Genomic DNA, 25,335 nt, shown 5'->3' with positions numbered 1-25,335 from the left:
AGTTAACGAAAGAAACATTCAATCCATCAAAATTAAGACTCTTATAACCGTTGCAAAAGTTATCCACCGTCTAGATTTTTGTCAATGTGAAAGGGGATATCAACAAGTCATTATCCCCTTCGATTAACTTGGGGAGAGCGATTCTGTCGATGGAAGGTTGCATCGTTGTATGAGATAAAAAATGAATCTTAAAAATGTGGTTTAATGTGCCGTGCAAGTAATATTGTCAAATAATTTTGATGATGATAACTCTACAAACGATTCTTGATGCCGATATATGTAAAAGAAAACAAAATATCCAAAGTCTCATCAGTCAAATGTATTGAGTTTTAGTTGAAAATGATAGACAATATTAAATCAAATAAACAAATTTGAAGGTGTAAAATAGTAACCTTAAAGATATGAAATCTCGTGTGAGCTTGCGTTTAGCGTATAACCCTTTACGACATTTGCAAATAATTTGCAACAATAATACAATTATAAAATCAAGACCTTCTTCATGCTCATTATATTTTATTTGATTTGATGCTGGTAGTGGAAGTGATAGCATTCGAAGATGGTGATGGTGACAAATTTGTTAGGGTTTCTGCAACATCTGTTTACAATATTTGTTAAATCATTTTTGGATATTTTAAGGAGGTTTGTAACCCTCGCAATCCATGTGAAGTATGAAATTGATCTTAAGTAATGCGGTATGCCATATGAACATATTTGTCACACTGTCACTACCATGTGTATGCCCAATCATAAAAAAATATTTCACGCGGCGTGCCACATCAACTTCTATTGGTAAACGTTGACATATATGACCAAATATTTGTACATAAACCTTTTTGAGGACTAAAAATAAAATTCGAAACATATAGGAGGATCATAAACATATTTAATCATATTTTAATTTAATTAAAAATATCGAAGAACTTAAAATCATTATCTATCTACAAGTTGTACATGTTTTCCTCTCGACTCTTGCATGTTTTACCTACCCACCTACATGTTTTACTTATATACAACTCTTACATATTTTACTTTATTAATATACCACCCAATTCATTACCAACACCCTATATACAATTTGTCCTTTTACTCCATTCTTTCCACAATTGGTGATTCAATTGACCATTTCACACAGATTAAGAAAAATAAATAAACGAAAGAGAGAGAATAATATTTTTACTAAAGTGCTATTATCATGTATTGAGAATGATAAAAATAATATTAATTAAAGAGTAAGATTGAAAAAGATATATTAGAAATTAAAATGTGTCATTCATTTTGGGACACTCTTTTATTTCAAATGGATCGCTCATTATGAAACTGAGAGAGTAATAAAAATAACTTGTGTCTTTTCTACCAACATGCCAATAATCTTTGCCAATCTTCTTGTGAATACCTTGAAGATAAACTTATACAAATAACCAAATAAAGAATTGATCAAAAAACCACCCAAAGCCTACATTAATTCGAATTTAGGTACCACTTTAAGAAAATATGATATCAAACATCTTAGTGGCCTAACATTACCATATAATTGATTAAACAACAATCTAAACCCTGGTTTGAAAAATTGTCCCAAAGATAGTTAAGGAAGGAAACATTCAATCCATCCAAATTAGGACTCTTATAACCGTTGCAAAAGTTACCCAACTCATAGATTTTTTCAACGTGAAAGGGGATATCAACAAGTCATTATCCCATCCGATTAATTTGGGGAGAGCGATTCCGTCGATGGAAGATTGCACCGTTGTATGAAATGGAAAATGACTCTTAAAGATATGAAAATGTGAAATCTCATGTGATCTTGCATTTAGCGTTTCTTCTCTCTTTATGACATTTGCAAACAATTTACAAGAATACTCCTACAATTCTACAACAATTTTGGCCAAGGCATGGCAGCAAATGGGACAGTGTAAAGAGGTCCCTTTACATAATCATTTCCCCACCTCAATTATCAATCATATCCAATGAGTATTCATGTTCAATACACAAAGTATAATCTCAAAACACAATGAAACCTTTCTTCTTTACCATGGTTAAAATTGTACTAGTACTAATAAATCAAACACCACTATTCATGACATAAGCATGACAGTAATCAGCACTAAAACAGGACCATGTAGTATCATATCATATCATTTCATGGCCACTACTCTTTTTCCTCACTCCCCAACCCCACTTCCCACCCCTCTCTCTCTCTAATCTCTTCACATTTTTCACACTCTCTTTCTTTCTACATTTCTATGATTCACCAAACAAAAACAAAGCAAAACAAAACACAACTCTTTTTCTCTCACTCCTGACACTGTTTCACAACCCGACAAAACCAACCTCTTCAAGTGCCTCTCCCTCTAATATTCCCCTAAACCCTTCCCCCTCTCTCTCTCTCTGTTCCACTTTCCACACTCACACAACAAGTTGAAGAAGCTGTTTTAAGTTCCCTTCATCTTCAAGCGACACACAGAACAAAACACACAAAATCTCTCTCAACTCAACACCTTACACAGACCCAACAACTCCTATTTCTCTATAACACATTCATCTCTCCAAAGTTCTCTCCTTTTTCAAATGGGCAAGATTGTACTATCTCTCAACAAACTCGAATCTCGTGGCATAGTGTAGAAAAAAAAGCTCTTTACTTTACCTTCTCTCTCTAGAATTTGTTCATCCGGAGAATGGCATGCCGGAAACTGAACACCGTTAACTTGGATCCAAACAGAAAGAGAAGTGGAGGATTGAGAACCAAACAAGCTGGAAGAGGTTCCTGCCGTGGTAGTTAGGATTTTGAAAATGCATGGTCAACAACTTTGACTCTTGCCCTTTTTTTCCTGTTCGTAAGTGCTATTGTTACTTCAATTAGGTCTGAGAAAAGTTGTTTTTTTGAGAATTCCCAAGATGGGTTTTTTGTTGAAAGAAGTTTTGAAGACTTTGTGCGGTAGGAACCAGTGGTCTTATGCTGTTTTCTGGAAGATTGGTTGCAACAATTCTAAGTAAGTTTGGAGAGTGATTCATACTAACTTTTCAGTATTAATCATTAAAGTATTTTTCTTTCTTTTGTGTTTTTATAGTGTTTTGTTTCTGAGATGTTCTTTTGTGTTTTTATAGTGTTTTTAATTGGAATGTTTTGGGAGTGAAAATTTAGTTGTTCCAAATTAGCTTTTGATTGAATGTTAATGATTATACATGCATGTTTGGATTCACATTGAATTTGATGAAATCACAATAACACTAAATTAGTATTTTTCACATTAGATTCTATTTCTGGGGTTGATTTGTTTCCTTGGATTTGATTTGTATTTGTACTGTGTTGAATATTCGTTTTCACTTTGGAATTTTGTGTTTTGAAAGCTTCTGTTTTTGTCTTCAAGAATCTTATATTTGTTTATTGAAAAGAATTATATGTGATTCTGTAAAGAATTCTGCGGATTCAGGATTTGTCTTTCTTGTTTGATTCTATTTGGACTTATTTTCCATTTACAAAATGCTGAGCTTTTTTTCTTCAGCTATTCAGGATTTGATCTGTGGTCCATCTTTGTCATGGTTTGAATTAATCGAGTATGGTTTGATTTGGCAGGCTACTGATTTGGGAAGAATGTTATTATGAACCATTTTCACGTCCTTCCGCTCATGGTATTGTTGGGATGTCTAATGTGCCTAATCGGAATGAGGAAGGATGCTGGTTTTCTTCTGAGTTTCAATCATCCCCGCTAGGAAATCAAGAGGATAGAGTCTCTTCTTTGATTAACAAATTGACAGTAAATAATTTAGTCGTTGTTGCAGGTGAAGGGTAGGTACTTCATCATGTTTTCACCTATGCTCATCTGTTTTTATGTTGTTCCGTTGGTATTCACGCTGCTTTTTGCTGTTATTCAGTATAATTGGACGCACTGCATTTACCAATAGTCATGAGTGGATTCTCTTGAATAATTTTGCTAAAGATGCATATCCACCTGAGGTAGGAATTTTTTTTGTTGTGATTCTAATGTATAATGTAGAATGGATGCAGTGTTTCTTCTGTGTATTATGAGTGTTGTGATTATCATTAAGTTTCTTCTGAACATCGTTTTGGTTTCTTATATGTGTGCTTTTTTTAGGTGTATGCTGAAATGCATCTCCAATTTTCAGCTGGAATGCAGGTTTGTGATTTTTATTTTGCTTCACTTTTTGTTCTAGGCTTTTCATTGCGGTTTTGTAATTACTCTATTGTATTGTTTTTGCAGACAGTAGCAGTTATTCCGGTGCTTCCTCATGGGGTTGTTCAACTTGGTTCTTGCTTGCCTGTAAGTCCCTCTTTTTACTTTTCACAAATTTTCTTCTTTTGTAAGTTCAGTTCGAAAAAACCATTAATAGTTCGGTTCAGTTTTCCTTCTTGAAACGAACTATGAATAGTCCTTGACTTGAGTGATTTCATTATGTGATTCCTCGATGATGATTTGAGTCGGTTGGTCTAGCTAGAATTGGGTTTTTGTTTTGTCATTTGAGTATTATTAATCTCGTGAATGTTAATCCGTTATTCAACTAAACAACAATGTTAATGGTACAGATAATGGAGAATATGGGGTTTGTCCATGAAGTAAAGAGCCTTATTTTGCAACTTGGGTGTATTCCTAATGCCCTTCTATCCGAGGACTATTCGACTAAATTTTCAAATGAAAGACTTGATGGACGTGCTACTTCTGGTGTGCCTGTGTCTGTTGATTCGTCAGTCATTACCTCCAATTCCACTCCTTCCATAGTTAATGGCTCCAATCACCGAAATTATTCATCTCACTCACTTTGTCCGTTAACGGGTAAAAATAATAATCGTCAGGAAAGGGTTGTCGTGGCTGAAGTAATACCTTCGAATTTCGATTCAAGCCTACAGCAGCATTCTGTTTCATATAATGCAGGATCTGAATTCAATAAGTTAGCTGGTTCTGTGCCGTTTGGCCAATCAGGGACAAGTGATTACGTTAATCCTCGTATTCATGTGTCAAGTTCCGTAAACATTTCTCAACTAAAAACAGATAGAAGCCATAACACTAGCCATAATGTGAGTTCTAGCAGTACTTCGTCACTAAGAGGAATCCCGGTACATGGTGGAATGAATAATCTTTTGAGGACTCCAGAATGTTCAGACCAGAAGATTCTTCCCGAAGTTTCAAACTTTTCTTCAACAGATCAAAAGATAGATTATAACATTCTTCAGACTCCTAACATTCCCTCTTTTATCGTTGAGGAGCATGTGCCAAATAGTTGTAATATCTCAGGTTTTGTCCGTGATTGCATTCAAAAAGACGGTACTGGTCGATCTGCGATGAATCCTAAACACAAAGAAGCTTGTGCTCAACATTCATCAGGTGGTGACGACTTGTTTGATATTTTAGGTGTGGATTTTAAAAACGAACTTCTGAAAGGACACTGGAATGAACTGTTTGCTGATGAACCAGATTATAATGCTGAAAATATGGTTAAAAAGGAAACATGTTTGAACATAGAAGGTTCAAATTCTGATTATTATTCGGTTAACAAATCAATGTCCGAAAGTGGCATTTTCTCCGGGATATCAGCAGACAACCTCTTGGATGCCGTGGTCTCAAAGGCCAAACCGACTTTGAAACCGAATTCCGATGACTTGTCTTGCAGAACAACGTTGACCGGGAATAGTACCGCCTCTATTCCCTCTCCTCTCCATAGGAAGTTTATGTCTAGTAATTTCCAAGGGGGGTTGTTTGACATATCTAAGAACGGAGATAAAATGGCTGCTTTAGAAACTAGTTCTCTAAGGTCTGGTTTTAGCAAGGACGATGTTGGAAACTGTTCTCAAACTACTACTTTATGTGGTTCTCAACTTAGTTCATGGTTGGAGAATGGTGGCAATCTTAAGGGCGAAAATAGTGTTTCAACTGGATACTCTAAGCGCCCGAATGAAGCTTGCAAATCTAATCGCAAAAGGCTTAAACCAGGAGAGAATCCAAGGCCTCGACCTAAAGATCGCCAAATGATTCAAGATCGTGTCAAAGAGTTACGAGAGATTGTTCCAAATGGAGCAAAAGTAATTTCCTCTTTTATATCTTAATCTCATTTCAGTTTTTCAAAAGAAATTAAATATATTTGAATACTGATATATTTTTTTTGTTTCATCTATTTGTTATGATTTAACAGTGTAGCATAGATGCGCTGCTGGAACGGACCATTAAGCATATGCTTTTCTTGCAAAGTGTGACAAAGCATGCGGACAAGCTGAAAAAGACCGGGGAGTCTAAGGTATGGAAATATTCAGTCTTGTGCCTCGTGTCTTTCGAAATTTATCTAGTTATGGTATATGGATATGGAAAGTGTTTATTTTCACAACAAGCGCACGTGCGCAGACACACATTTATTAGCCTCTTGAATTCTCTTTTTTATTTATGTAGATTATTAGTAAGGAAGGTGGACTGGTTTTGAAAGATAACTTTGAGGGAGGAGCTACATGGGCATATGAGGTTGGCTCCCGATCAATGGTTTGTCCGATTATAGTCGAAGATTTGAATACGCCTCGTCAGATGTTAGTGGAGGTAACGATGATGCTTTAAAGTTCTTTGGTCCTAACATGTATCTCTTTCTTTCTCGCCTCTATAATCCGTTTGCTTGGTTATTCTTACAGATGCTTTGCGAGGAACGGGGTTTCTTTCTGGAAATTGCCGACTTAATCAAAGGATTAGGCTTAACCATCTTGAAAGGGGTAATGGAAGCTCACAATGACAAAATCTGGGCACGTTTTGTTGTCGAGGTAATACTCCATAAAAACCGAACAAACCCTTGTCACCTTAATGTTTCAGTACTATTTGACAACTCACTAAAATACATGCCGGTTGAATTTGCAGGCAAACAGGGACGTAACGAGGATGGAAATATTTATGTCACTCGTTCGTCTTCTGGAGCAAACGATGAAGGACAATGCGTCTTCATCCAATGCCATTGATGACATGTTAGGTTACAACTCTTTACCCCAGAAGGCCTAATAGTATGAAATCAATCACTTGTTACATGGTTTCTTTCAAGCATGGATGTGTTGAGAGCAGGTTCAGCAATGCTTGCCATGACCAACATCAAATCCACATTCCAAGATTTCAGGTGGTCTTTTAACATTTTCTAACTGTTTCTGTTTTACATCACATATATGAAACCATTTTGAAGGGGAATGAGTGTTTAGGTAGTGAAAACCATAACTGTTTTCTGGTGTTGTTGACCGACATATAGTGTATCATGTGTGGGCGCAGTTATCTTCGGATGTTTTTTACTTCACTCTCAGATGACATGCATGCATCCATTTTTTTAGCGCGATGTTGGGAAGTTATGTAAGGTGTATAGATAGACATTGAAGGGTATGGAAAGAAAAGGGTCATGTGTTTATTTTAGCAGTGCACTTTTTCTTTTGTTGCTCTTGTAGTTTTGGTGTAACTTTGGGTTGTGAATTGGGAAGTGTTATTAGATTACATGTAAATGTAAGATCTTAAGTGTGGTTTGTATGTCATTGGAATCAATATGAGGTGACACTGACAGTAGTATTCCGAGTCGTTTATATATATTTTCACTTTTGTTTTGAATTTGGAATCAAGTGCCCAATTATGAGTTGTTTGAGCTTTTGATTATTGATTAGTACAGTACATTAAATGAGTGTTTGTTTTCACGTTGGATTTGAAACGGGCTTCTAGCCAAAAGCTGTGTATGTTTGGTTTATAGCTTATGGAAGAGTCAAAAATAATTTTAGAGGTGTATAATTGATTTTAGTATGTGTTAAGGAGATTTTTTTATTTATAAAAATAATCACTATTTTCAAATTAAATACCAAAATAACCACATTTTAAAATTATTTATCAAAATAATCACTTTTTAAGAGGAGTAGTCATGACGCATGCATGTAAAGTTTACACTAAGGCGTCAACGATGGTGTTAATTATATTTAACATATGTCAATGCAAGTGGCGTATGCATGCATCCTTTAGGAAGATATACCACTGCATTTGACTACTTCTTTATTTTCTTTTTAAGTTATAAAAAGAAAATTAAAAATAATTCATAATACTCTTATCTTATAAAATTCAAATACATAACAATTGATAAGAAAATTAATGACCCGTTTGATCGAAGCGTTCTCCTGTTCCACATCCGGGTGCATTATCCTACCTTCGAGGTTTTTCACAATTTTTTTAGGTGTTTGGGGTCTTTGAGTGTTGCCTTGAGGAAAAAGTGGTTGGTGCGAGAGTCATGGGGTATTTGATATATTTGCCATCATTTCTCCCAAATAGCTAGGGGTTGCCGCCAACGACATTGCTGTAATTTAGTTCGGTGCCCATGTTGTCGTAGTTGGATTATTATGGTTGGGCTATGAGTGGACGACATTGTTAGTTGAATTGAGACATTGAATCGTTTTGGAAACGAAGCAATGATTCTTGTGGTGTAAGAAAGTCATACTGTGGTTAGGTGCTTTGCCGGTGGGGTGTTTGGTGTTCATTGGTGGGGGGCTATGGTGGGATGATGTGGAATCGTATGACTCATCGTGGCTATAGTAAGGTGCATTGGAGGCATGTGGTTATTGGTGGTATGTGTCATGCTATTGATGTTGTATTCGGGTGTGTGGAAAATATAAATTGATGAAACATGGTTATACGAGAAATATAAATGAACGCTACTTATGGTAGTGACACAAGATGGAAACATCAACATTTTTCCAATTGCCTTCGCTTTGGTTGAAGGGGAGACTGCTGGTAGATGGAGTTTTTTCCTAAAATATCTTCGATTACATGTTTCTCCTCAGCCTAAGTTATGTTTGATTTCAGACAGACACCCATCAATTGAGAATGCCTATAAAAACCTTGATAACGACTGACAGGATCCTCCTTCGACGCATGTATACTGCATTAGACACATCATTCAAAATTTCATGCGGAGATCAAAGATAAGACGCCGCGGAAGAAGGTTGTGAACGCAGAGTATGCATTAACAGAACTTTCCTTCAAACATTACCGCGAAGACATCAGATTGACAAATGCATATGCAGTAAGGCAGATCTACAATATTCCATTGGAGAAGTGGACTAGGGCATACAATAACGGTCAACGATGGAACCACATGACAATAAATCTTGTGGAATCAATGAACTCTGTCTTCAAAGGCATCTCAAACCTACCAATAACCGTTTTAGTCAGAGCAACCTATTTTAGGCTAGGGGCACTGTTTGAGATCAGACGTTCCAAATGGAGTTCAGTGTTACAAATGGGGAAACTCTTTAGTGATGCTTCAATGAAATTCATTAAGGAGGAAGATGCCAAAGCTAACACACATGTGGTCACAATGTTTGACCGTACTAAAGGTTGGTTCAGTGTTACTGAGTCTATGAATCACAATGAAGGGAAGCCGAGGGGATACTATTGAGTGGAACTAGATAGAGGTTGCTTCGACTGCGGAAAGTTCCAAGTCTTTCGTATGCCTTGCTCTCATGTCATAGCGGCATGTTCAAAGGCTTAACATGACCCTTCCAACTTACTCTCCGCCATTTACAAAGTCGTAAACCTATGCAATATTTATAACAATAATTTTTCGGTGGTAGCAAAAGAGGATTATTGACTCGCATATCAAGGGGACATAGTCTGACATAATGAAAAAATGCGACGAAAGAAAAAGGGCCGCCTTAACAGCACACATATTCTAATTGAAATGGATACGACGAACAAAATGACGAGATTATGTAGTTCATGTCGCCATCCTGGACACAACCGTACAAACTGTCCCGATGTTGAACCAAGCACGACAACATAATTTTAAATGTAACTGTTTTGTTTTATATTAAAAATAACTTTCATTTCATAAATATCATAACATTCAGTTACAATAATTTAAACAACAATTAAACAACAAAACAAACAAATACATCAATTAAGCAACACAACTATGTGATTACAACCATCAGAACAATTTCTTAAGAACTATATATCATCATGTGAACATCTCTATCAGTTTTAACATTGACCTAGAAACAAACTTCTCAATTTTGGTTGAATATGGTATCACGCCTTTGAATTCTCCTGATCTTGTTCACCCTTAGCAATGTCTCAATCTAACCAAAAGATCAAGCTCTTGTTAAGATGTTCGAACGTCTCTGTATTCCAGAGTCAGATCTTCATCGGAGACTTTACTGCCGAATAAATTAAATCGACATTTCTCTTGTGAATATAAGGACACATATTTGAAGACATTATGAAGAAAAAAGGAAGGAGATTGAAAAAAATGGAAGGAGATAGTAAGAAGATGTGTGAAAAATAATGGGAGAAAGATGATGGATTTATAGAGTCCGTATATAAAGGAGAAGCCACATGCATTGACGCGTGCATTAAGTGGATGCATGCATGCGCCACATGCAGTGACGACTTGTAGATGCATGCGCCACTAGGGTTGGCGCCATTGTGCTATATTACAATGCATGCGCCATTTGAAATGACTCCTGCCCTTGTCGTGTAATTTATTTTGTTTAAGAAGTGGTTAGTTTGATAAATAATTTGAAAATATGGTTATTTTAGTAATTAATTTTAAAATAGTATTTTTTTATTTAAAAAATGTGTGTTAGGAATGTAGAATATTCCTTAGCCTATTTAGAATAGAATAAAATACAGTAGCGTGTTCTTTATGTAATTAATATTAGAGTTAAATATTCGACACACTATGCAATATAAGTGATATTTAATTTATACCCTTATAAAGGAAGTTTTTTATTTTCCCTTGTAATGTGAAGATTCTCTCTTTATGATTCTTGGGTGCACTATTTGCTGACGTGTCTTGTATATATGTAATTTAATTTAATTTTTCATTATTATTTTTTAAAATCCACGTCAACAAATAGTAAAAAATAATTATAAAAAAATTCCACGTTTTTTTTAAATTCCACGTGGTATTATTTATTTTCTTTTTTAATTAAAAAAATAATATATTTTTTAAGTTTTTTTTATTACGAGGGATAAATCAAAAGTCACTCACATTACAAGGGTAAAATACTCGGTACCTAAACTTATTAAGTGAGATTCTTAACCAGGGGACTAATGTTTCTTTTGTTTATAATATTTACATGTTAAATATATAATACACAGTGGTTTATTTTTTGACATTTATTTTTACTTTTCATTCTCTGAAAATTCTAGCTATCTCTACCAAAACACAACAAAAGAACATTAGTATTAATTAACTTAAATCCAAATGGCGTAACCGATATCTAGTTTCCTATAATAAAAGATAATTAATAGAATAAATCAAAATATTACTAATACATAAAATGATAAAAATTTATATTTCGATAGAAAGGAAATCGGAGATAATGCAAAATAAAATTTCCAGTTTAGCATCTAAAGACATATTTAACAAAACGTATATGTATTATACATTAGCAAGTACGAAAACTGTGTGCCTGTGTAATAATTTTCATTTTGGCAAGGTCGTTAGAAAGTTGTCCGCTAATAAATGATTCCAAAGAAATCAATTTAATTAATTCACTTAACTATCACCAAGTACACCTCAATTACGTAAATTCATAAAGTTGAACGATAAAAAAAAATAGAAATTAAATTAAATAAGAAACATTTGGAACAAATTTTCGATGAGTTGTGAATAAAAATGGATAGAAAGTGAAACTTGGTTTTGAGTTGGTTTTCAATTCAATAATCCTTCCATTATTGATCTTACACTCATTTAAGCTTTTCAGGTACTACTTATTCAATTATTATTTGTTTCTTAATTTAGTTTATTAATTATTCTTTCACTCATTTTAATTCGTTAATAATCTAGTGATGAACATGATTTCGAGTTGGATTCAAACCTCAAATTAACAATTATCTGTCTTAAAAATAATAATAATAGAGAGACATTTTGACTATGGTGTCATTTGATTTTATTGAATATATGAGTAAAAAAATGATAGACTTGAAATTTAATTTTAGCTAATTGATACTAATGTTTTTTTGTTGTGTTTTGGTAGAGGTAACTATAATTTTGAGAGAATGAAAAGTAAAAATAAATATAAAAAAATAAGCTACTATGTATTATATATTTAACATGTAAATATTATAAATAAAAGAAATATTAATCTCGTGGTTAAGAATCTCACTTAATAAGCTTAGGTACTGAATTTGAATCTCATTAAGTGATTCTGACGACTTTCTGACACACCACCCCTGCTGAGAGAAGCGTTTTCTTTGATTTGGGCCATCCTTAAAGAATCGCCGGAAACCACCTCAACACTCGCTCCCACATGCTGTTATAACCTCCGCGCGCGGGCCTCACGCGCCACCACCTGCCCCGTGCGTGACAACGCGTCTAACGACTGATTCCGCCGAACTTTTCTTCGCCCATCTCGTCTTCCTGTTTCGGTTCCAGATCCAATCTTCGTTTTTCAGTTTCAACTCATAGAAAATCATGCTCTAGTTGAAACAATCATGTTTCGTCGTTCGTCGTGACCGTCACTGTTCTCCTCACCATTGAGCGACCTTGTTTGTGTTGGATCATGAGGAGGAGCATCAACATTGGATCAAGAGAAACACACAAGTGAGAGAGACACCACATATTCACCAAAATCTTAAGGTGATAGGTGTGTGGATTCTCCCACTTATAAATGCTCAAGTTTCCACATTTATAACCAATGTGAGACTCTAACTCACTCTTGACTTATTATTATTAACACTCCCCCTCAAGTGTGGGTCCACAATGCTCCTCCTTAAGTGGAAACTAGTTTTGTCCACATACACTTGTACCGCTGTTGCCACCTCTTCCTAGGGATTTCGATACACCTCTTCATGGGCATTTCGATTTCAACGGGACATCTCTCCCTGGACATTTTGATACAAGTAAGTCGATCCATTTATTTGAACCAGACTCTAATACCATTTGTTGGGTCATGAGGAGGAGCATCAACATTTTGTCAAGAGTAACACACAAGTGAGAGAGATACCACATATTCACCCAAAATCTTAAGGTGATAGGTGGGTGGGTTCTCCCACTTATAAATGCTCAAGTCTCCATATTTATAATCAATATGAGACTCCAACTCACACTTGAGTTATTACTATTATCAGTTTGCACGTTTTTCAACCACAAACTCACATGGAAGATCACTCTGCCATCGATTCCGACACTTTTACCAAAGCTTCGCTCATCCCGTGTAAGAAACTAACCGTGACAATTAAATGTCGTACAAATGCAAGAGAACAACAATGACAACCTAGAGTTGTTGTTGTTTCTCAACCAATTATCACAAAAGAAGTTATTATTCCGACCGCTGAGTACAATGAGTTCCTTCAGTTCAAAGCAACTCATCAACCATCATCTCTTACCGTCGTTGCCCATTTTGGTGAGCATGTAGCCTTTGTCTCTACATCCTCCTCCCTTGGTCCTTGAATTTAGTTCCTCTTATCATATGACTGGAAATCAATTTCTTTTATCTCATCTGTCTTATTCTGATTATTTGACTCTAAAATCAAAGTTCAAGGCCTTGGTCGAGCACACCTACTTCCAAACTAGTCTTTAGATTATGTGCTATATATTTTTGGTTGTCCTTTCAATCTAATATCTATTAAAAAGCTTACTCGTTCTCTTGATTGTTCAATTCTGTTTATTGATAATTCCATTTATATCCAGGATCGACGTACATGACTGATGATTGGAACATGGAGTGAGTCTAGAGGATTATATCTTCTATCACCACGGGTGGCATATGCTTTTATTGCTTCTCAAATCCTTACACATCAATGTTTGGGTCATCACAACCTTAATAAAATCCGTCTTTAAGTTCTTAGTTTTCCTAAGCTTTCGTCATTTGAGTGTCAGTCATGTCAATTAGACAAACATACTCGTCATACCTCTTGTCAACGAGTAAATAAAAGTGATGCGTCACCTTTTAATTTAGTTCATTATGATATTTGGGGTCATAGTCGTGTCAAGTCAACTTAAGAATATTATTACTTCGTAAACTTCATCTATGATTTTGTATGATATATTTGGTTATTTTTGAAGAAATATTATTCAGATGTCTTCCATGTATTACAAGAATTTTACGCCGGAATTAAAAACCACTTTGACACTTCCATTAAAATTTTGCGCACAGATAATGCTTGTGAATAAATGTCGTTCCAATTTCAATATTTTTTAACATAACATGATATTATTCATCAATCATCATGTGCTCACACACCACAACTAAACATGGTAGCTGAACGGAAGAATCATCATTTAGTTGTAACTGCACAAACTCTTTTACCTCATCACAATGTAGCATTATCTGGTGCATACATTGTAGGTATGGTGAGCAGATTTATGCAGAAGCCAAAAGTATCACACCTAGCAGCGACGAAGAGGATACTAAGTTATCAAAAATGAACTTTTGACTATGGAATTTTGTTTCCTGCAGCTGATGAAGGAAAAATGAAAACTAGTTGGTTACACTGACTTAAGTTGGTGTAGGGACGCTGAGGATATAAAATTCACAACTGACTATGGTTTATGCTAGGTGGTGCACCAGTTGCTTGGAGTTCAAGAAAGGATCCAGTAGTAGCATTTTCGTCATGTGAAGCAGAATACATATCTGCTTCTCTTTGTGCATGTTAAGCAACATGGATGGTGAATTTGATCGAAGAGATTACATCAAAGAATCATGGAGCAATTACCATGAAGATTGATATCATGTCTGCTATCAATCTGGAAATGAATCCGATAGCACATGGATGAAGCAAGCACGTCGAAATGAGGTTCTATTATCTTCGAGAGCAAGTAGCAGAAGCAAAGATAAACTTAGAACACTGCATAATTGAGAATCAGATTGCAGACATCATGACGAAAAGAGTGCAGGTCGAAGTATTGAAGAAGTTAAGATCTATGATGAATGTAGATAGCTTAGACACAATGAATTAAATGGTGTGTTAAATTGTAATTTCTTGTATCGAAACAGGTTGTTCGACATAGGAAAGGAAGTTATCAAAACACATTATGTTGTCGAAATGTCGAAGTAGTGTACCTCGTCAGAAATTTCGACTAAGGTCTAATTTTGTAGTGTTAGCAGAATTAGGGATTTTGGGCTTTGCTTAAGGATCAAGCAAACCCAAATCTATAAAGAGGGAGTAACCCCTATCATTGTAATATAACACAATTGTGTGAATAAAATCTCAGTTTGAGAGCAGAGAGAAACTCTGCATAAATTTCTTCTTCTTTTTCTTTCTCTCGATAAACCCTAATTCCTTTCTTCCCCAATTCAATTTTCTTTATTTAATTATCAATTGTGCAACGATAAAATCTTGCAACCAAGTGTGATTGATTCACTCGAGTGAAGAGTGAAGAACAAAAGGAATTCAATCGGTGTGATTGAATCTTGTTCAACAAGATTGCAGTGGAATTCTCCATATGTTTTGGTGAATTTCCAACACCATTCTCTTCCTTCCAAACCTAAAAAAGAAGTACAAGTGTTAGACATCATCTTCTCACCTAAGTTCCCGTGTTTCCATCAATACACAGTGAAGCTTCTTAGTTGTATTAAGGTACTTTGCATTTCTTCTGTCGTTTCTTATACATTTGCATCACCAATAATTTATTGTACATTTCCATTCTCACGTTTCTAAAAAAAAGAAGCATTTTTTATTGATCCACTTATGTTAAGTTTTAGGTATGTGTCTCTTTAATGTTGTCTTTCACTGTGGTGGAGAGTTTGTCCCTGATAGCTTCATTTTCTACAAAGGAGGTGCTGAAACAATCATTAGTGGATAAGATTCAGATAAATGGTCGTATTTTGAAGCCGTGAGCTTAGTAAAAGAATGAGGTTATGATGGTAGTGGTGTTATATTGTGGAGAAAAATTGAAGGGATTGAAGAAGGTTTCTTCCATATGAATGATGTTTCTTATGCTACAGAAGTTGCAAATCATTCGATCTCTAACAATATTGATGGACATATATGGATGAAGCATAATGTTGAATAAATTTTGAATAAAGCGCTCAATCTAAAATACGAGATGTTAGTGAAGAGAGTGATGAAAACAATGATTATGATGTTAAAGGAATACAATTTGATGATAGTGAGGAAGATAGAGCTAATGAAAACAATGAAGGCTTTGTGGTTATTGAGGTTGATAAACCAACTAAAGGTAATAAGGTTGAAGAATGGATGGAAAACCAAATAATTAAAGGTGTGTAGAAGATGATGACTATGAAAGTGCATAATTGGGTAGCTCAGACCTAGATGATAGTGACAATGAAATGATGTCCAAATATGAGAAGTTTAGAGGAGATTTGATGAACAAAAACTATGAGTTCAAACTAAGTATGTGGCGAGTTTTGTGGATGATTTGCAATAGACGATGGTATCTCTACAAATAACTGTGAAAAATCCTAAATTTTTAACCTCAACAATGATGAATTTCATGGAGGAGAGAAGAAGATTAGTTTTAAAATGAATATGTCACGTGAGAGCATATGAAATGACATATGCAAAAATTTATTTTTCTTAATTTTCATTCTGATTTAATTTCATCTTTTATTTATTTAAAAATAAAATCTAAACAAAAAATAAAGTTAATATGTATCAAACAAGATCGATAAAAATTTAAAAGTACAAAAACAAGAGAAATATGAAAATGGCAAAGAGAGAATCTCTCTCTCTATTTTTTCTTATAGGAACATTTTTCCAATTTACTTCATATACGAGTGGCAGGGAAAAATGAGTATGAACCCAAAAATTATTGAGCTAGTAAACACGCAAATAAATTCAAATATGTCCAATTCTAAAAGTTTTAAGAATATAAAAACACGTTAATATGGTCAAAATATGTCAAATCATTCGTATCGTTAAGCATTCAGTTTTAACCCAATTTTTTTATATGGGTTATATTCACCCATATAACCATACATTCATGCAAAAAGCCACCCAAATTTCAATTCATTCCAACAATTTTTGAACGTCAATAGTAAATTTTCTTCTTCTAGAGTTTCACTCCACTGTCCCAATTTCACTTATTCATCGTTTTCTACCTGTGCATTCTCATGTAAGTACAATATTTAGGACCACCGACAACATCAATCAATTACCTCGATGGTTCCTAGTATAATCTAAACACCTCTTATGCCAAACCATAAGCCATTTTTCCACAACAAATATTGTTCAACATTTTTAAGGATGTTTCCGTCCAGAACTAGAAATGTGTGATGAAGTTTTGATACAGTGGTGTAAGATTCTGGTGGAGAATAGACTGACCTACAAGATTAACATTCTAATAATTAAGTCAACTACTGAATGAAAATAATAATAGATATAAATTATGGTTAAAACATACACGTAAGACATATCTCAAAGACTCTCTTACTTTTCGTAATAATGGAGATGTGTGTGTTAATTTTAAATCCTTAAAATAAAAAATAAAAAAAATATGTTTTTAACAACTTAGTGAAAAGTAGATACTATTTTGAGAAAGCAACTAAAACATTAACAACTTAATGTGTGACACATTATATACCTTTTCCGCATCATAAAACATGTATATATATGTTCCATAGTTCAAGACAATATTAATAATAACTTCATTGAATTAAGACCAATATTTCAAAATGGCCACACCAAATGTTGATTCCACTACAAACTTCACACACACTTTGAAAGCCTTGGTTAAGAAATTTTGGACTAAGTTAGTAAAGGTCACAAAATTTATAAAAGAGATTGGGCAAGATGATCCTAGAAGGTTTATTCATTCCTTCAAAGTTGGATTAGCATTAGTTTTGATTTATATTTTGCATCATTTTCGTCCATCTTTCTATGGTTTTGGTGACAACATTATTTGGGCTGTTCTTACCGTTGTTATTGTCCTTGAACTTTCTGTGGGTAAGTATGTCCTTTTTATAAAAAAATACTAACATTTGTTGTCATTAAAAAAAATACTAATTGTGTTAATTTTTAGGTGCAACACTCGGAAAAGGCTTCAATCGAATGTTGGCGACAGGGTTAGCAGGCGCTCTCGGTGTTGCGAGTAATAAAATTGCATCACTTTGTGGTGACAAGGGTAGAGTCGTGATGACTTCAATTTTTGTCTTTGTGATAGGTAAGTAAAATTTAATCAATTTGTTAATAGTACTCAGGCTTTGTTTTAGGTTACCTTAAGCAGAATCGGTTTTAAGAACGTACAAAATGGATAACTGTATATAATTTAAAATTTATCACAGTTAAACCGTTGCATAATAGACTTTCATAAATTGTGACTAGTTTATACAAAAACGTGAGAAAGTTATGAACAAAAGATACTAATTTTTTGACTAATTACTATGACTCAAGAACTTTGTATGTTAATTATTTTTTCCCTCTAATATGCAGCTGAAAGAGTGACATTTATGAGATTTTCTCCTAAGTTGAAGGCAAGATATGATTATGGGATGATCATATTCATCTTAACATTTTGTTTGGTATCTCTTTCGGATGTGAGTGGACATGAACTTCTAGAAATGGCATATGAAAGGTTATTAACAATTATAATTGGAAGCTCTATAGCTATCACAGTATGCATTTTCATATGTCCTGTTTGGATTGGAAAGGATCTTCACAATAAGATTGCTGCCAATATTGAAAAAGTTGCTGACTTTTTAGAAGGTACATTTTAATCAATTCTTTTAGTATTAATACACTATGAGATTTAAAAGTAATAGAAATTAACTTATGATAGGATTTGGAGACGAGTACTTCAACCATTCAGAGAATTCAGAAGAAGATGAGAATGATAAAGAATTTCTTCATAGATATAAAAGAGTTCTCTCTTCAAAAAGCAGCGAAGAAACAATGGTAAAAAATTAAACTTTAAAGAAATTAATCTGTATAATTGTCATCATATCACTTAATAGATAGATATTTATGATTATATAATCGTATGATTTAATACGTCGTATATGTATAAAAAAAATTATGTGGTGACTATGTAACAAATCTGATAGTTAAATGTTTCTTTTGAATTTTGTAGGCGGTTTTGGCCAGATGGGAACCTCGTCATGGCCGGTTTAAATTTCGTCATCCGTGGAAGCAATACTTGAAAATTGGAAACTTGACGCGGTTTTGTGCATACAAAGTCGAAGCTCTTAGTGTATATCTTCACAATTCTAAAGTATGAAATTTTTATCTCTTACAAGTCTTATGTGATTTATTACTTCTTAAATCAACAATTAATTACTTATTTGAAAAGTTAATTTTTTTCTTTTAAAATTGTTGATTTACAAATATCAATAAGTTAACTATTGTGCTTTATGCAGACACCTTATGAATTTCGAAGCAGGATTCAAGAATCATGCACAAACATTAGCTTGGAATCCGGGAAGGCCTTAAAAGAAGCATCATCGATGATTAAAAATATGTCAAAGTCATCAACTCCAAATTTTCATGTTTCAAATGCTAAAAATGCTGCTGAATCTCTTAAATCTGTATTAAGAACAAATCCTTGGGAAGGGGCTGATCAGTTGGAGATTATACCAGCTTCTACGGTGGCATCATTGCTTATTGATATTGTGGTTTGTGTTGAGCAAATTTGTGAAGCTGTTGAAGAATTAGCATCACTTGCAAATTTTGTGCCGATAGAGTTACTTCATAGGGGAACGGTGCAGCCGGTTTCGGATAGCGACGGTTCGGTTCATGTTGTTACCGTTGCCGAATGATCGACGGTTGCACGACACAGATATTCGGCCGCTACACGGTTCGTCGATTGTAATGGATTTAAATCAAATATGAACAACAAAAAAAGAAAAAAAAATGCTTGTGAAATTAGAGAATAAAGTTAAATGATAGATCTTTATGTAGTATATTTTACACATCAATTTTGTACGAAAACAGTGTGCTTAAATGATTATATAAATCTATATAATTACAAAATAAGGATACATCTATGTTTATTTTAGCAACTCAAATCGAAATCAAATGAAGGTTTTGTGCAAGGATTGACAAAGGTATGAAACATTTCTTTAACTGGACCAAGTGTAGTACTCATGTCACTACAATTGGTATCTCTGGTATGTTTTCTCGTGGAAGTGTTTTCATGAATAATCAAGCAGAGACCCTAGAATTTGTGGAGCCATTTTTGCCATTTACATAGCTAATAGTAAAGGGTGACATCTTCTTTCATTAGAATGTGACTTCAAATTAATTGCATTGGCTTTCAAGTCTTTAAAAATTGTCCCTTGAAAACTGAAAACTATATGGAACAATGGTTTACAGATTATTCTAATATGCTTTTATATATATATATATATATATAATTCTAGGTCCGTCAAAGGTCTAGAGAGTCAATATCCAATTCATTTCAAATCTACTCCACTCGACCAAAGATATAAAATCAGTCATCATAAGAAACATGGTACACTTTCTTATCTCCATTTTTCACTATACATATATCGATTCTTGAATCGAATTGAGCATTAAAGTGCTAACCATCGTTATCAAGATCTCGATCTCGATCTTAAAATCTTAAGATTTTACGATCTCATTCACCCCAACAATCCGGATCTTAAATAGAATCCTATGATTTCCCATTTTCAGCCACTATCATTAAAAGGTAAGAAGGATGACAAGATGTAGAGGTGCAACAATTTTGGTTCGACACACAAATGCGTGCCTTTTAAAATTATGAAGTTTTAGATTTAGGGTTTATAAACATCTCATTTATAGGGTTTGTTTTAAGTGATCGACTTATGATAATCCTAGTAATTGATCAAATATGTCTTTAATGTCAAACATATGTTCCATGTGATAGTAATAAAGTATAAAAACTCATTCATACATGTCTAAAGAATATGAAAAAGAGTTATTTTCTCACAAATACATTTGCCTACTATTATATATCATGTAAAAATACTTTAAATATATACTATTATTTTTTCATTTTAGTAGGGTCTTACGATTTTTGTTGTGATATAATGTTTTACGATCTTGTTATCCCATCTCGATCTTACAAAAACAATTGGATAAGATCTTCCGATCTTAGCTACAATTTTATATTTTACGATCTTGATATTCTCTCCTAATCTTATGTAAGATCTCGATTCAAGATATCCAATTCACTAACCATGCATGTCCACCCCACACTGCCATAACGAATATTACACCAACGATTCAAGATATCCAATTCATTAACTACTTCAATTTTTGGTTCCTGGATTGAATAGAAGAGTGACATCGTCTGTGGGATCCGACTTCTAATTTTTACGATTTCAGATTCAATCTACGATTTTTCCAATCTATAACCTCCTCAGGTCATTGAATCAAGAACATTCAGAATCAAACACGGAGATCCTTCACATTAGAACCAATCAGTAATTGTTTTAACCACGGTTCATCCGATTTTTCAAATCTCAGATTCCCTCGGAAACTTCGTGAAGTAAGAGAAGAAAGGATCCTAGATCTAAATCCATATATACATGAAAGTTACAAGAGAGTGAAGGCAACTTCTTTGAAGTTCATGTCGAAGATTCACAATCCATCTTCCGATCTAATATCACCTTTGTCTCTCACTACCAACATGTTACTTGCCATGGCGACGACGATGATACGACGAGTTCATAGTTAATGACTAGCGTAGATTCGGTACCATAGCGCCTCTTATAGGTACCAAAGGATCTCCAACTGCTGAACGAGATCTCTGCAGGCCATGGTCAGGGTGGAACATGCCGACTCTGCTTCATCATTTCCTTATCGCTTAGGTCAATTATTACTGAGATTGAAGTTGATTCCTGTGACAACCTCTTGGTAAACTGCCCCTTCCATATGATCCTGGGGCGAGACATCAAGAAATAAAGTCAGTCGAAGAACAAGAATAATGAACAAAAGAAAAAAATTATTATTTGAGTTAAGTGAGAGAATGATTTGAATAAAAAATTTAAAAACTCAGATTTCACCTATTTGATTTGAGTCATTGATTCAAGTCAATGATCTAAGTCAAAGAATTACGTGATTCAAATTACTTTGATATAACAATTTTATTTTTTAAGTTTCAGTCTTGATTTGAATCATCCTTTTGAGAGAATTTATTAAAATAAATTATAACATTGTTTATAAGAATATTTCAACTAATTTTTATAATTTTATCGAGATAACTAAGATTTATTTTTTATATTTTAATTTAAAATATAAAATACAATATTACAATACCAAAGTTATTCATATTTATTTAAATATAACAATCATATAAGTTTAAAAGATTTTTTATATAGATTGTGGGCATAATCTTTTTTAACTAAATTAAATTATAAAAAAAGCTTTGTTATTTTTTATTTAAAAGAAAAAGTCGTGTTTGATCCACCCTTGTGTAAGCTAGGTCATATATTTCTGATAATCGGCTTGATCTATTCTCCTTCGTTGGATTCTTTTAAAATTTATATTAAATAATTTTAAAATATATTTATAAAAAACTTGATTAAATAAGTAAAATTATTTTATAAAAAAAAATAATAATAATAAATTATCTAATGTCATTATTATTTTGTATTGTTGAATTGGATAAAATCGGAAGCAGTGGCCAACCAAGCCTCTCTTTCTCATGTCAACGAATACAGACGCAGCCGCATCAGAATCTTCCACGGCGCACCAAATAGACGTTTTCTGGCATGAAGGAATGCTCCATCACGATACCGGCAATGGAGTTTTCGACACAGGAATCGATCCCGGTTTTCTAGACGTGTTGGAGAAACATCCTGAAAACTCAGACAGAGTCAAAAACATGGTTTCCATCCTCAAAAGAGGTCCTATCTCTCCTCATCTTTCTTGGAACCTCGGTACACATGCTCTCATCCACGAGCTCCTTTCATTTCACACTCCTGGTACTTTCACTCTTCTTTTCACTTCATTTATCATGATTATGTTTGATTTATTCATTTTCTTAAACATGTCGGTGTCTAGTGTCTGATATTGTGTTTCTGTCTGTGCTTCATAGTTACAAAATATATAATTTCAAATGTTGTAATTTCTTAGAGTACATAAATGAACTGATAGAAGCTGATAAAAAAGGCGGAAAGACGCTTTGCACCGGCACATTCTTAAACCCTGGATCATGGGATGCAGCACTTCTTGCTGCTGGCACAACACTGTCTTCCATGAAGCATTTGCTAGATGGACATGGAAAAATTGCTTATGCATTGGTTAGGCCGCCTGGTCACCACGCTCAACCTTCTCAGGCTGACGGATACTGTTTCCTTAACAACGCCGGTCTAGCAGTACAATTAGCTTTAGACTCCGGATGTAAAAAAGTTGCGGTTATTGATATTGATGTTCATTATGGAAATGGCACAGCGGAGGGATTTTATTCCTCTAATAAAGTTTTTACCATCTCTCTTCATATGAACCATGGATCATGGGGTCCGTCTCATCCGCAGAATGGTTCTGTTGATGAGTTAGGTGAAGGAGAAGGTTATGGTTATAACCTTAACATACCTCTACCAAATGGAACAGGGGACAAAGGTTACGATTACGCCTTCCATGAGTTGGTTGTTCCGTCGATACATAAATTTGAGCCTGATATGATAGTGTTGGTTTTAGGACAAGACTCAAGTGCAGTAAGTTATTCTATTTATCGTTTTTCGCTGTTGCTCGTTTATAATTTGATTGTGGTTAGCATTCAATGAAACCAAAAGTAAATAGTACAAATGGAAGGCACATTCACTTACTTTAAACTCTGGTTGTGCTTCAGTTTGATCCAAATGGAAGGCAATGCTTGACAATGGAAGGATATAGAGAAATCGGGCGGTTAGTTCATGGTCTTGCGACGAGACACAGCGATGGGCGTGTTCTTATTGTGCAGGAAGGTGGGTATCATGTAACATATTCAGCATATTGTTTACATGCAACACTTGAAGGTGTTCTCAACCTACCACTTCCTCTACTAGAAGATCCTGTTGCCTATTATCCAGAAGATGAGACATTTTCTGTCAAAGTCATAGAAGCCATTAAAAGTTATGTAAAAGATAAAATGCCCTTATGGAGAACAGATTAACTTCTGAGATTACACTGATTAAACATTCATATATGATCAATTTGATACAGTTCACTGAAACAACTTGTGAATAAACATAAAGGAAGATAATGTAGAAAAAACATCACCCTTAATATTTTGGTATCTCATTTGTAAGAATGCTATTAGTTTTTGCTACTGTAATGTTTATGTGCACTGTGACTTATAATTACTATGCTGTGTGAATGGAAACTGTGAGTATGTTTGCTATGCTTTGAAATGTCATCACTAACTATGTGGCTGCTGCAAGGGCACAATGTTATAGTTTTCTTTTTTGACTTCAATGGCTAAGGAAGAAGCAATGTCCTAAAATAGACGGCATAGTGTCCAAACATCCTCTATTCAAGATGGTTGAAGCCTAAAGCATTATTCAAGTATTTAAGCACTTTGAGGACAACTTTGTGATGATTTTCATTGGGAGCAAACATAAATTGGCTCAATTGTTGAATAAAAAGTGTTATGTTTGGTCTATAATGGTGGAGAGGTAAACCAATCTTCCCATAAGATGACGATTAGCACCTAAATCTACAATGAATTTACCATCATCAAGATGAATCTTGACTGAACAATCCAAGAGAGGGCTAGCATGTTTACAAATGTCCATGCCAAAAGTACTCCTTGAAGCACCTTCATTTATACAGTTTCATCAACATCTCCATGTAAGACATTTTTACATTTTACCGGTGAATATACCAAACTATTTAGCAACATGTGGAATCGTCTCAAAATAATCCAAAAGATTTGTCATTCACTTTTGATTTCCTTAGAACTTAAATGAGATCAGTTATAACAGGAGAAGATTTGAGCTACGCGTAGAAAAGAGATTAGGAATGAGATCCTTAGAATTGAAGATCAGTTATAACAGGAGAAGAACTGAGCTACGAGTAGAGAAGAAATCACAAAGTACAAAGCCCTAGAATCCCAAAAAAACAAGCTTCTTAAATCTGAGGAGATTGTTTGGAGAGAGAGAGAAGTCAAGCAGTCTGGTTGAAAGGAGGGGACAAAAATACAAAGTTTTTTCATGGGAAAGATGGTCAAAGGAAGAAAATCAACATGATCCTGAAGCTCAAAAACTCCAATGGAGCCCGGAAGAGAGGTGACGATAATTGTGAGAAGATTCTTATCTCTTATTTTTCTGATTTGTTTGCTTATTCTCATCCCACTAACATCAGTAGCCTCTGTGAAGTGGTTAAAGGGAAGTTAAGTGAAACTCATAAGACTTGGTGCTCTGAGCAGGGAGTTAAAGTGGCTTTAGATCAAATGCATCCGTTGAAAGCCCCAAGACCAGATGGACTCCCAGCTTTGTTTTATCAAAAATACTGGCATGTTGTTGGA

General features: G+C 34.3%; 3 protein-coding genes across 4 annotated transcripts; all 3 read left to right on the top strand.

Annotated features, from left to right (window-relative positions):
* Window positions 1-2,166: 2,166 nt before the first annotated feature.
* Window positions 2,167-7,565, top strand: LOC127086685 (transcription factor LHW). Of its 2 annotated transcripts, XR_007789547.1 has the most exons (11): window positions 2,167-2,987; window positions 3,572-3,784; window positions 3,871-3,952; window positions 4,092-4,133; window positions 4,218-4,277; window positions 4,541-6,031; window positions 6,142-6,243; window positions 6,393-6,533; window positions 6,623-6,748; window positions 6,843-7,092; window positions 7,239-7,565. XR_007789547.1 is itself a non-coding variant. In XM_051027479.1 (10 exons), exons 1-10 carry the CDS (start codon window positions 2,893-2,895, stop codon window positions 6,978-6,980), a joined length of 2,490 nt encoding a protein of 829 aa, XP_050883436.1. In that variant the 5' UTR covers window positions 2,167-2,892; the 3' UTR covers window positions 6,981-7,565. The 2 variants fall into 2 exon arrangements, 1 of the variants encoding a protein (XP_050883436.1); XM_051027479.1 differs by having other exon boundaries at window positions 6,843-7,565.
* Window positions 7,566-17,581: 10,016 nt separating this feature from the next.
* LOC127083306 (aluminum-activated malate transporter 8) lies at window positions 17,582-19,660 on the top strand. The gene is made up of 6 exons (XM_051023609.1): window positions 17,582-17,852; window positions 17,929-18,069; window positions 18,339-18,611; window positions 18,685-18,800; window positions 18,976-19,116; window positions 19,262-19,660. Exons 1-6 carry the CDS (start codon window positions 17,582-17,584, stop codon window positions 19,658-19,660), a joined length of 1,341 nt encoding a protein of 446 aa, XP_050879566.1.
* Window positions 19,661-22,481: 2,821 nt separating this feature from the next.
* LOC127086684 (histone deacetylase 8) lies at window positions 22,482-24,172 on the top strand. Its single transcript, XM_051027478.1, has 3 exons — window positions 22,482-22,813; window positions 22,965-23,545; window positions 23,680-24,172. Exons 1-3 carry the CDS (start codon window positions 22,534-22,536, stop codon window positions 23,980-23,982), a joined length of 1,164 nt encoding a protein of 387 aa, XP_050883435.1. The 5' UTR covers window positions 22,482-22,533; the 3' UTR covers window positions 23,983-24,172.
* Window positions 24,173-25,335: the final 1,163 nt, after the last annotated feature.

Source organism: Lathyrus oleraceus, chromosome 5 (genome assembly GCF_024323335.1).
Source record: "Lathyrus oleraceus cultivar Zhongwan6 chromosome 5, CAAS_Psat_ZW6_1.0, whole genome shotgun sequence".
In the NCBI taxonomy this organism is placed as follows: Eukaryota; Viridiplantae; Streptophyta; class Magnoliopsida; order Fabales; family Fabaceae; genus Lathyrus; species Lathyrus oleraceus.
The sequence above is the reverse complement of the archived record's forward strand: the minus strand, read 5'-3'. Positions and strand labels throughout refer to the sequence as shown.

Excerpts from the sequence above, each read along its gene's own strand:
- LOC127086685 (XM_051027479.1), top strand. The coding sequence starts at position 2,893 with ATGGGTTTTTTGTTGAAAGAAGTTTTGAAGACTTTGTGCGGTAGGAAC. Across the intron at positions 2,988-3,571 it reads ATTGGTTGCAACAATTCTAA|GCTACTGATTTGGGAAGAAT; the intron begins GTAAGTTTGGAG and ends TTGATTTGGCAG. Across the intron at positions 6,244-6,392 it reads AAAAGACCGGGGAGTCTAAG|ATTATTAGTAAGGAAGGTGG; the intron begins GTATGGAAATAT and ends TTATTTATGTAG.
- LOC127083306 (XM_051023609.1), top strand. The coding sequence starts at position 17,582 with ATGGCCACACCAAATGTTGATTCCACTACAAACTTCACACACACTTTG. Across the intron at positions 17,853-17,928 it reads TGTCCTTGAACTTTCTGTGG|GTGCAACACTCGGAAAAGGC; the intron begins GTAAGTATGTCC and ends GTTAATTTTTAG. Across the intron at positions 18,070-18,338 it reads AATTTTTGTCTTTGTGATAG|CTGAAAGAGTGACATTTATG; the intron begins GTAAGTAAAATT and ends TCTAATATGCAG.
- LOC127086684 (XM_051027478.1), top strand. The coding sequence starts at position 22,534 with ATGTCAACGAATACAGACGCAGCCGCATCAGAATCTTCCACGGCGCAC. Across the intron at positions 22,814-22,964 it reads CCTTTCATTTCACACTCCTG|AGTACATAAATGAACTGATA; the intron begins GTACTTTCACTC and ends GTAATTTCTTAG. Across the intron at positions 23,546-23,679 it reads TAGGACAAGACTCAAGTGCA|TTTGATCCAAATGGAAGGCA; the intron begins GTAAGTTATTCT and ends GTTGTGCTTCAG.